The 12,086-nt window shown below is 38.9% G+C and overlaps 1 protein-coding gene across 3 annotated transcripts; it reads right to left on the reverse strand.

The window, feature by feature from the left end:
- Positions 1-661: 661 nt before the first annotated feature.
- LOC128620587 (poly(ADP-ribose) glycohydrolase) lies at positions 662-10,926 on the reverse strand. Of its 3 annotated transcripts, XM_053645763.1 has the most exons (17): positions 10,366-10,925; positions 10,013-10,121; positions 8,589-8,870; positions 8,320-8,406; positions 8,133-8,222; positions 7,980-8,051; positions 6,563-6,649; positions 6,280-6,440; positions 5,133-5,212; positions 4,861-4,933; positions 4,707-4,782; positions 4,378-4,525; positions 2,219-2,297; positions 1,830-1,938; positions 1,640-1,745; positions 1,419-1,547; positions 662-1,255 (listed from the first exon to the last, which is right to left on the reverse strand). In XM_053645763.1, the coding sequence occupies exons 3-17, from the start codon at positions 8,868-8,870 to the stop codon at positions 1,128-1,130; spliced, it is 1,707 nt and encodes a 568-aa protein (XP_053501738.1). In that variant the 5' UTR covers positions 10,013-10,121; positions 10,366-10,925; the 3' UTR covers positions 662-1,127. The 3 variants fall into 3 exon arrangements, with proteins under 3 accessions (XP_053501738.1, XP_053501735.1, XP_053501737.1); XM_053645760.1 differs by lacking the exon at positions 10,013-10,121 and having other exon boundaries at positions 10,366-10,926; XM_053645762.1 differs by lacking the exons at positions 10,013-10,121; positions 10,366-10,925 and adding an exon at positions 10,176-10,328.
- Positions 10,927-12,086: the final 1,160 nt, after the last annotated feature.

Here is a 12,086-nt window from a genome sequence, read left to right on the forward strand (position 1 = left end):
CACGCAATCTGCGATCAATCAACAACGACACTTAGTAGTACCTACTCAGCGTGGCTCAAGGTCCCTTTCAAGAACCTTCAAACTAACTGTTGCTCAGTGGTGAAATGAACTTCCAACCTCAATCCGGACCACAAAACCTATCACCATCTTCAAGAAACAGCTAAAGATCCACCTCTTCCGTGAACACCTAACCAACCCCTCAAAAAACAACAACAAACAAACAAACAAACAAACAAAAAAAAACACCTTACTCTGGCACTTACACCTCTACTCTTCACACTTTGCTTCTTCTGGAACTCAATTAATGGATCTTGTACAGTAGCACTACTTGTATTGTTCTCTGCTTGATATCGCTTTGCTTGTATTTCTCATTTGTAAGTCGCTTTGGATAAAAGCGTCTGCTAAATGAATAAATGCAAATGTAAGTAAAATTGGATTGATAAAATTGATGGTTTGTTCAGGTCATGGTCTGTGAAATAACATCTGTTGTTATAAACTCGGAACTTCATTCATTCTCTTAAACCACTTTCACCTCTGCTCTCAGGGAAAGCAGAGTATATACCTCTTCTGTTATTTATTTATCCTTCTCAATCCTTCTCTTTGTTATTTATATCCTTCTTAAGCATTTTCTTCTCTGGGGTAAAACATAACACTCAGGGAGAAAAATGAAATATCCTTTTTATTGTCAAACAATAAAAACAAGTGAAAGTGAATTTTATTTATTTTCTTAATATTGGATATTATTTTGGTCTCTTGACATACCTTGTTCAATAAAAGCATCTTGGTTTCAGTGAGATTTTTCTTTCGTTCTTTTCTTAAACTACAACATTGCAATTAAAAGGATTTTCATTTCAATTTCCAAAAAACAAAAACAAAAAACACTGACACTTATTAATTACTTATTAAAAGAAATACCTACCCTGCATTTTTATTTTTTTTGGTAATGAAAAGCCCATTGAAACTTTTCTAAAGTGCGTCACACCAAAGACACCATTTTCATTTACTGTAAGTGTTCTGCTGCGATTAAATATAAACCCTGAAACCAAAATTGAACACAATTTACAGTTTCTTCACGAAGAGAATTATAATATTGATTTATTGTATTGCTTCAAATGAACAGCAGGTTTTCACAGCTGACTGGAGCGAATAGCCAGCTTCTCCCTGATGTAGTCAAACACATTCTTCACTTGATGAGGATGATGATGATGATGACTGTAATGCTTACAGTAGTCCTGCACCAGATTGTATAACTTGCCTGTGGAAGGACAGAGACTTTTATTAAGACTTTTATGGGATTACTGTAATAAAATACTGAACACCATTAACACTATGTTATAACAGTATGTTAATGTGGGATAAATGTCCTATAGTCCTGTTTGACTATAGTGCTACTCATGTGCTCCTCATGTGTTACTCACCCACAGTCATGTTGTGACTCTTGAGTAACTTGTGCATTTTCTGCAGGTGCTCTGCCTGATGCTCATTGTCAAAGGTGAAGTAGGCCAAGTCTCGCTGAGCCACAGCTGCAGCCATCATCTGAATAAGAGCTTTTACAGACCAGTGAAAGATTAGGTTTTGAAATATTCTAACATACAGCATACAGCATAGCAGGACGTGTGAAGCAGGTGCTGCTGATTACCTTTGAGCATTGGATCACCTTTAAAAGCTCCGCATCCCCAGTTGCCAGTAGCAATAGCAGAAGTGTATTCAGTAGGAACGTTATCCCTCTTGAAGCCGACGTACGCCTTTTAAAAACAAGGACAGAGAATAAAATTCAGCCCTCTCAATATAAGGTACAAAGTTGTTCATATTTCAGAGAGACTTCGGACCTTGAGTAGCTCTCGTTTGATGCTTTTCTCAGTGAACTGCTGTCTTGGGTCGTCAAATCTCAAAGCGTCGATGGCAACAATCTGACAGTAAAGCCGTTTCCATTCATCCCTATAACAAAGCCACTGGGTTAAAACCTACTCTTACTTGCTTCATTACTGAAACTGCTAAAACTTTTAGCGCACAGTAACTAAGGCATAAAAGACAGCTGAGCTGGATAATATATCAGCTGCTAATTATATAATTATTACAGTATCAAACTAAATGTATTTACAAATAAAGTATTCATCTGCAACGTTAATCATGTAAAATGTAAAATTGAATGTTCACTTCCCAAATCTCCAGTTTACTCGAGATGAGCTCATTTACATTTTCTTGTTTAGGTCTTTACCTTTTGGTTTGGTCTGTATGGGGGCTGTGCCACTCAAAGGTATCGCTGTAGCCACGGGTATTGCTGTACATCTGGACGCCTGAAGAAACAGTGGTCATTATTTTTTTTTAAAAAGACTTTTAAGTTTTAGTGCATTTCTATTACATAGTTTTTCTTAGCACTGGGAACAAATTTAAAAGTTGTGGAATTTCTTTTGTCAACTTTTTTGTCTAATTATCTCTCTCTCTCTCATATATATATATATGAGAAACAAACACACATTGTACATAATGTCCATCATGACAATGTCCTTAACATGCTGTGTTGCCTTAAACTTTCGAAGTGAGAGTAATTAATTTATTCTGACAGCATGTGAGGGCTCGGATTTGGGTTCGAGAGTCGCAGTTTTTGGAAAACTCTCGTATTGGGTTATCCTTGTACACTTCTTTCACTACCAACTAATAAACTAGTGCTTCCTCTGATGCATTTTCTATATTTTTTACTTTTATTTTTACACGTTCAGCACACTGCTGTGTGAAGTGTGCTACTCTAAACCCTTGTGTTGCTGCAAACATTAAGACTACCTCTATCTTTGAGTTCCTCATACTCCTCGAGTTATACATTCTTCACTTGATTCAGGCTAGGGATGTCACGAGAGCTGATACTTCGGTACCAAGTTGGTACCAACATTCTTAAAATGTGACGGTGCTTGTTTTTCTGCAGTAGCGCAAGTACACTTGGTAATGAAAGTACCGGGTTGCAATTCTTCCGGAACTGAAGGGGGCAGCAAATACGTGTTAGTGTTTTAGTCGGTCCACAAGTGGTAAAGAAGAAGAAGAATGCCTACAAGCACATGGGAAAAACTACAGAAGATGGTGACAAGTTTAGCTCCGCCCTGACTCGTTAAGAGGAAATGTGGTAGGAGTTAAATATGGAAATACTTCGCATTCGAGGCGGATGACAAAATATAATTGATGCTGTGAAACCGGTGTGCAACCGATGCTATCGTTCATTTCAGACAAAGCGAGGAAACACCTGGAATTTGGCAAAGCCCCTGAAAGACGGTCCCTATATTATGTTTGTTTGAGGCAGCTGCATTGTAGCCGTGAAACCAGCTAACGTTATGCTCCATGTAATGTTAGCGATAGCCAGTTATTTGTTAAAGACGCTAACACATTGCAGTGTTATAAACTACCTCCTAATGGGCCACCATGCATCGCCATTCAGCCCGTGTCCTGTCAGCTAAATGTAGCATAATGTCACTAATAATTATTCAAATGTTCATGCTTCTAATAAATCTTTTTGACCTGCTACCATATCAGTGAATTTAAACTAATGCTTGCATTCAGAGTATAAGGGGTGTGTGTGTGTGTGTGTGTGCGCGTGCATAGGAGTACACCTTAGCATTTGTAGCCTCCATTGTTTTATTAGTCATTGTCAGACAGTGTTTGATAACTAAAATATCTCTCTCTCTCTCTCTCTCTCTCTCTCTCTCTCTTTGCCAGTATCAGCCAGAGGAGGATGTCCTCCAGGAGAGTTTTAAATTTTATTTTTATACCAAACCGTGGTATCAACTTTGCTATGCAGTATCGTGTAATTTTGGTGGTATTGGTACCGACTACTAGATTTTTGATATCGTGACATCCCTAATTTAGGCTCAGCTTACTGTTTTTAACTGAAACATGTTATTTGCGTTTTGGTTAAACAGAATTCCTTTTGTTTGTCTAAATATTCCTATATGGCATTTGCTTGCTTGCCAGGTGATGTATGTAATAAATCCAATTAGAATTCATAATAAAATGTTATGCAGATGAGCATAATTATTTCTGTGCTTAATGCTATTTTTCCCTAAGTACACGTGTGTTGTGGGAACTAACAATGTCATCTGCTAAAACACACGCACACGTTACTTTACTTCCTGAACAAGTGCGGACCCGAGTACAAGTTGCATTCACATTCACAGGAATCGTGGGTCAGTTCCAGTGCAATCGAACTCAGACCACCTCCTACAGGTAGTCTCAGGTTCGGGTCACCGTGGTGCACTTCCTGGTCTGCACGACAGCTTTCACATTAACAATTTTTCATGCTCAGTTTCTGATTAAACCGCCAGTGTGAAAGCCCTTTAAGATGTCCAAACCATCTCGGAAAACCTCCACTAGCTTACTAGACTTGGTCCCTACCTGTGATCTTCAGACATTCGTTGTCAGCCAGTTTTTCTGTGAAGAGCCTGGCCACAATCAGTTCAGGGCACTGAATGAAGCGAATCTCTTCCTGCACCAGTCCTCGCCCGAGCACTCCTCCACCTACCATCTTGGCAGCAAAATCCACCTTTCCAGAGTGAGGGAGAAAAGGATTGTGGTGATGTTTCGCTGGTTACTATGGTAACTGGTTAAATTCAAATGAACGCATCTCAGTCCACTTACTGTACTTCTTCATTATAATATAATTATCCCTAAAATAGCCAGTAACCAGGAAAATCTAACTTGGGAGTTGAGTTTGAAAGACTAACCTGCAGCATGCCTTTACCTTCCATCTCGATGCAGCCTTTCGAGTACACCTGGAGGTTGGTCAAATTTTCCTTCTGCCTAGAAGTCGAACTGAATTAGTCAGAACTCACTCTGTATGATTGCATTTACTTCACAAACAGACTGAAGGTAACTTACTTATTCCATTGAGGGCACTCAGATGGTTTAATGCTAATTCTTTCAAAAGTGACCAGTCCATCAGGTTTGGAGTCTATTCCACAAAACAGAACAACATAAATGCACGGTAAGCATTACAATTTCATGTGACATGAAAGACGTGTTCGAATGAAGTGAGGAGCTCCAGTGAATGACAGTGAGTGCGAGTCTTAAAGCTACTCATCTGTTCATGACTCTAGACAGTTAAAGCAACTTACTATTTTAATAACAATATGCTGATATGCCTTCATTACCTTCTTTGGTTACAGTGTTGAAGTAGTGAAAAAGGGCTCTCAGCTTCTGAAACTTCCGTGGAGACCTTTCAGCGAACAGGCTGTGCAAAGAACAAAAGTAGAATGCATGATTTAGGTTTATAGAAGTGAACATATGACACTCAAGATCAAACCGGGGACCATGGATTTGTGAGGCAGCAACACTGTCCACTGTGTCACTATGCAGCCAATAAGAACTTGTATATTTCACTGACTAGTGGCTATTTGAGTCATTGCCGTGGTCTGGGTTTGATTCCCGGTGAGGTAACCTACCCCAGACACTGGAGGGGTGCACGAGCCAGTGCACTCTGAGTGCTGGTCCCAAGCCCGGAAATGAGGAGGGTTGCATCTGGCGTAAAACTTAAGTTTGTGACAGATTCAAAATGGGTGATCTGCTGTGGCAACCCCAAACGTGGGCAGTCGAAATAGGGAAATATGAGTAGATATTTATCAAAGTAGTTGTACAAGCTAGGAGTCTGGTGAAACTTAAGAATAATCTAATTAAACATTGTTTATAACTATTAGTAGTAAAAGAGGGAGACTTTTATTTATTTTTATTCTATTTATTGAGTTAGGGAAGTTTATACGAGTTAGTTAGTTATGTCAGTTTGTTCCATAAAAGGCAGCATGGTGGCCCAGTGGGTGGCATTACTGCCTCCCAGGTCCAACAAGTTCTTGTTCTCCTCAAGTCAATGTGAAAGGGATGGCATAACTCTCTCTCCCCTCTCAATTACAGTGACACTAGCCAATCATGGGCATCTGTGAGCTCAGGTATGTGGAACAGGGCAGATCGCACTGCAGTTTGAAAAAATTTGGTTGGCTTTACATGTATCAGAGGAAGTACATACTAGTCTTCACCCTCCCTGGTTAGTCATGTAATAGCTAGCAAGTGGGTGGGAACTGGCAATTGACCAAAATGAGAGGGGGTGGGGGACACCAATAAAAAGAAAAGTTGCAGTGCACTTCAGCATCAAATCTATAGTTTGTAAAAAAAAAAAGTTCTGAAAGAGAGAGAGAGGGGGGGGGGAGAGAGAGAGTACTTTATTGAGAAGCACCTTTGCAAATAAAGTGCTTCTACACAAAAAAACACATACTATATAAGGAAGTGAAGTAGAATGAACTGTGACACCTGCTGAAGTTGATGGTGGGGAAATTGCCGTATTCACTGTTGGGATGAGTTGCATTTCTGTGGGGAAAGGTGCAGAAGAACGCATTGGCCAGCAGGCAGGAGATCTGCTCCTGGGACATCGTTATGGCATGGTTGCAGTTCTGCCTCAGCAAAGGGATGGGCTACGCACATGCACAACATACAAATAAACTAACAGCCGAAAATAATGAAATGACAAAAATGTATTTGCCAGGAAAATGAGTAATCTTTACATTAGTGAATAGAATTCAAAAGAGGTACTTACATGTTGGATGAGCTCAGGCAACTTCAGTGCAAGTTTGGCCATTTTTGAGATCACATTGGGAAAATTGTTCTCCAGCTTTGGCACTTCCTGGTGAATGAATTCATAAATAATGAATCACTGTTCTTTATAATACATCAGTTGGTTGCTTTGTAGGTATAGTGTAGCCCAACTGGTGCTTTTCACAATTGGTCAGTCCCTCTCTATTCCATTTATCAACAGCCAGGGACCACTGCAGGACCACAGCTGAGCAGGTGATACCTGGCTAGTGGACCATTTTCATACAGCAGTGACACTGATACGGTAGTGTGAATCAGGCAGAGCGGTATTACTGGGGTGCTCATTTATTGGTCACTGGATTAGACAAGGCTACCTTGTTGTTCCTTCTTGTAGGTGTACAGTAGACCAGGCTTATACTTGGTGTGAATATGGCACCTAGATTCGTCCCATTGTTCACAAACTTGTCTGCATACTTTTCGTACCTTTGGACTTTTTTGGAATTTTAGCCAGCACTGGGATACCTTCTTTGACCACTTCCACTGCACAGCTACACAGTAAAGAATGCTGGAGTTGATGAGGTTATTATAACATGTATCTCAAGTATGGAAATACACCCTGGATGTAGATAGTACAGTAAAGGGTACAATTAAACCAATCTTGTTGTGACAACGGAGTCTATTTCTTTCATTATAATGATGCCACAGTGTTCAGTGCATTGCTTCACTGTCCTGCCTTCACCATTTACATTGCTATTCCACTACATGTGCATGTTACGTTAATTTTTTTTTTTTGGCTGTGCACAACCGCTGTGTGCACTGGCGGTGCAGCATGCAGTGTTGCCACCTCACAGCTCCATGGTCCTTGGCTCAATCCTGAGTTTCACAAGATTTCGTTATGTCCATGTGGGTTTCCTCCCACCTCCAAAGTAGGTCAACTGGCTACTCTAAATTACCCCAGGTGTGAATCAGTGTATGTATGATAGATACCCTGCAATGAACTGGCGTTCCATCCAGGGTGTATGCCCACTTCGTGTTGCTGGGATAAACTCCAGGTCAACGGTGACCTTGGCGACGATAAAGCGGCTACTAAAGGATGAATGAACGAACAATCAATGTGCCAAATGAACACAGGATACACACCATTAACATCAAGTATAAACCAGCCTTAGAAACTAAAGGTTATCTTTAACCATGCATTGTGCTGGTCTCTAGCCTTCATTGGTGTCCGTTTCTGAAAACAGGACTGCTGTTGGCTGGTTAGTTTTGATTTGTAGATCACTAGGAACTCAAATGGGACAATCCAACACCCAAATCATATCTGGTCGGCTGTGGCCCTCTGCTCATCTTTGTCCATTGAGGGGGCTGTCAAATTGTCCACAGCAACCATTGGGCTACAACTAGTAGCTTATCAAGTCACTGACCGCAACATATGAGGAAAGGGCATCGAAATTCCAGTCCCTCTTATGGGAGTGATTGTAAGTTTTAATGGCCCTCTGAAATAACAGAACACACTTAGGTGTTAACACTGCACTATAAATCTTTTGTATATTTATGTTGTACATACATTACAATACCTCTACATCTCCTACTGAAACACCCTTATCTGTAAGGTTTTTCAGAGCTTTCTCTATGGCTGCCCAGCGAGACCCCATGGTATTCAGTGGCTATAAAAAAAAAAAAAACACATCATTAATATATTTTCAGTGATGGAAACTCCCTTTACATATTTAGTCCTAAAAGTGTTTGAAACAATACACTTACATAACATTGGGGTAATTTCACATGGAGGTGGTCCCAACGATGCTTTCCCTTATATGGAACTATTCTGCCAGCATTAAATTCGTTTATCTGTTGAGACAAAATGACTTGCATGAACATTGTTATATTTTTGTCCCTGTCGCTTTATCAAGTCGCTAAACTACTACTGTCCTGTATAAAAATGAAAAACCACAAGTTACTATTCTAATGCTTAACAAATACAGCTTGGTCTGTGGCTTTTTATGATTTGATATTAATGTTAAGGCTCTTACATCTATAAGCACTGTGTGATTCCTGTCTGCAGACAGTTTGTCAAGCTGCATGTGGCACTCAGGTTCTTTCTTCAGCTTTCCCTCACACTGTGTATCTCCGGCCTGTGCCTCAGTGCCTGGTTTTTGCCTTGGGTCGGTGACTTCAGTACTGAAAGACTCTCTGTGCTTTCGTTTCGATGAAGAGCCATCCGTTGTGTCTTGGCTCGATCCTGGTTTGCTTTCCCCGGCCATGACGGAGTGTGTGAGGCATTCCTTCACTTGAGAACTGTTGTTATTAGCCATCTGATGGGAAAGAGAGTGCGAGTGGATTTATTTCTGAAGAAGTAAATATTTAGAAAATAACTCTGTAACTATTAATCCTGATAAGAATATCAAACGAAAGTACAAATGTATGGAATTTATGGTGCAAATGCTTCAAGTGTTCCAGGGTTCCAGGGGTATGCTCCAAAACCACAGAGAATCTGAAGATGAATGAATGAATTTGTGCTGAATAAGTACAAAACATTTTCAGGTTGTAATGGCATTCACACCATGTACATGCATCAAGTTCAAACATATACACACAAATACACACAAATACACACACACACACACATGTATATATATTATATATTTTATATATATATATATATATATATATATATATATATATATATATATATATATATATATATATATATATTTTGTGCAACTGCAAATGGTATTAAGATTTTAAGACCTGGCATCCCATAAAAGTCTTACAGCAGTGAGTTTTGGTGTCATTTAAAAGATAGTATTTACTATTAGGCAATAGTTGGTTGACTTTTCTAGCATCAAGATACACCAGGTGACCTGCGTCTTCTGTGTGAGCATACATGTGTTTGTGTCATTTCTTGTAAATATTTTCAATATCATAAGAAATAAATACGGCAACAGAATAGCCCAAAAGCCTAAAATATAAGACCATGCAATTTCATATTTTCCCTACATTTTTCTCCCCAACTTGGTCACAGGCATGTTCCCACCCACCAGCTAGCTCACTCTATCATACAACAGCTACCATCCAGCTAATCCTCTTAATCTAATCATCTTTTCAAACTGCGGCGCATGTTGCATCACAGGGCAGTGTAAGTACTTGCATGCATCAAGTTCAAAATAAACATTTGTCTTAAAAAAACCCAACTATGCAGTTGATTAGGTAAAACATGAAATACCTTGTCTAAGTACATTTACAAACCACCCCTCTTTGTTTTTATGAGCAATATCCATACTGTCACAACTTTTTCAGAATTGGGGCTGTAGATAGATAGATAGATAGATAGATAGATAGATAGATTTATGCGTGGTTGACTCTTTTCAATGCTTTGGCAAATAAATTAAATGTACTAAACCTCACTGTCTGTGTGTGTGTGTGTGTGTGTGTGTGTGTGTGTGTCATGCAGTACCAATGTGTCAACGTTGAGCTTTCGATTACGTTGAAACTGTTTTAACTGGTTTTACTTCGACTTCAGATAACTTATAACTGGTGTGTTAGGATCACTGCAAACATTAAATCTGTTGAGAATCACATGTATAAAGTGAACATTGCTCTGTAGGTTATTTACTCACGGTTTGTTGGTCAGCTCTGTATACACGTATACGTACGTACGTACACACACACACACAGCTGCTGAGAAACCGAATGTGAAAGTGTAGACTACAGAGTTACAGTTTTTACTCTCTCTCTCTCTCTCTCTCTCTCTCTCTCTCACACACACACACACACACACACACACACACACACACACACAGGGTTTACCTTAGAGTGACATCTTGCTTGACCGTGATTGGTACAAAAAGCTACAAATCCCATGATAAATTTCTTCATGTTAGTCTTCTAAACTTCTCGACAGGAAATACAAGACTCTTTTTTTTTTTTTTTTTTACCTCCTATTGGACCTCACGCTACCGAAGACTGTCGTTTTACACACCATTTACTTTTTCAATTCTTTTGAAATTCTTTTGTACAACGTGAAAACTAAGCGATATTCAATTTTAAAATACAATAAAAAAAATGTCAGAGGAACATTAAGGAATTACCAACGCAAAACAAAAGACTCTTATCCTAGCTTGGTCACGCGACAAGAAGCGTCCAAATACAAATACCGTAAATCATTTCAGTTCAGAATGTTCTTGTTGGAACAAACGTAAACAAATGTGCTAAGTTTTGCATCATCAAACAGCGCGACTCCACCAACGGCAGCTCGGTGTATCAGTGCAACATACCAAGGAAATGTTGCCGTGAAAAACATTGCCGGAAGAACAACATTGCATTGTAGACGCGGTAGATAGAATTATGTGTGCGCGTGTATACCGGGTTTTACGGTTAAAAAAAACACCAACAATGAAATTGTGCTGCTTTGTCTGTTTGCTAAACTTTACATGTACACTTTATTACTAATCACTCTCGCGACATCTTTTATTTACTTTTCCTAAAATAGAAACTTTTTGCATAAACGTTTTGTTTAGTTTTTTTTTGTGGTTTGTTTTTAACAATTTATTTTTAATGTACATATACAAAATCTCAGTTCTGTAATTCACAATCATTAGATCAATCAGTCTAATTATAATTGCAAAAAGCTCTTGTTGTATTGTATCTATTTAATATGAAGCTTATTGTGAGTTTACCTCCAGAAGTGATTTTTCAAACGAAAGCAGGCATCTGTGGCTGGCAGAAGAAATGCTTTTCAGAACATTTCCTAAACTGAAATTCAGGTGGCTTTGGCCATGAGAGTACAATGATCCAACTCTTTTTTTCAAGAATGCCTTTATAGGTATGTTGAAACTTCCGCCTTGACTCTTATCAGTGGGCGTGGCCCTCAAATAACACTGGCTGTGTTTAAAATTTCACACTGTGTAATATTCTTACACTGTAGTCCATCTGTTCCCATACAGTTTATCAGATCTCTCTACCCTGTCCATCAGTGTTGCTCTGCTATAAGTGTATCAGATGCAGGGTTTGAACACTGTATATTCTCTTACTGGACACTTTATCTGACAAACATATGCTTGTTGGTCACTTTGCAATTGTACAAGCACTTTATCATTGCCCAGTTTCAGTTTCTACTATAACCTGCGTAGCAGTATTGAGGCTGCACTTGATACACTTGTGGCTGAGAAACATTTATATGTTATTAAAGAAAGTAACCTATTAACGGTTAAAAAAAACCAACAAAAACTAATGGAGTCTGTCTTGTATTGCACAAATAGAAGGAAATGACAGTGAACATCTCTATAAGAAATAAAGCAGGTTCTTCGAAATGGTTGCACAACATACCATCCAAAAAAGCATGACTGTATCTGAGAGATCTGATGCAACTAATACAATATTTAAAGCATCCCAAATATTAATGTGGTTTAATGTTTTATACAGCTGAGGTCATAAGCTTGTATACGCCTTGCAGAATCAGCAAAATGTAAATAATTGTTTTTAAATAAAAAAGAGGGATGATAAAAATGTTATTTTGGGTTTTGTTTATT

The sequence above is a fragment of the Ictalurus furcatus genome, chromosome 16 (assembly GCF_023375685.1).
Source record: "Ictalurus furcatus strain D&B chromosome 16, Billie_1.0, whole genome shotgun sequence".
Classification (NCBI taxonomy): Eukaryota; Metazoa; Chordata; class Actinopteri; order Siluriformes; family Ictaluridae; genus Ictalurus; species Ictalurus furcatus.

Excerpts from the sequence above, each read along its gene's own strand:
- LOC128620587 (XM_053645760.1), bottom strand. The coding sequence starts at position 10,434 with ATGAAGAAATTTATCATGGGATTTGTAGCTTTTTGTACCAATCACGGT. Across the intron at positions 8,223-8,319 it reads TGAAATTACCCCAATGTTAT|CCACTGAATACCATGGGGTC; the intron begins GTAAGTGTATTG and ends TTTTTTTTATAG. Across the intron at positions 5,213-6,279 it reads CCCACCATCAACTTCAGCAG|CCTGTTCGCTGAAAGGTCTC; the intron begins GTGTCACAGTTC and ends TTCTTTGCACAG.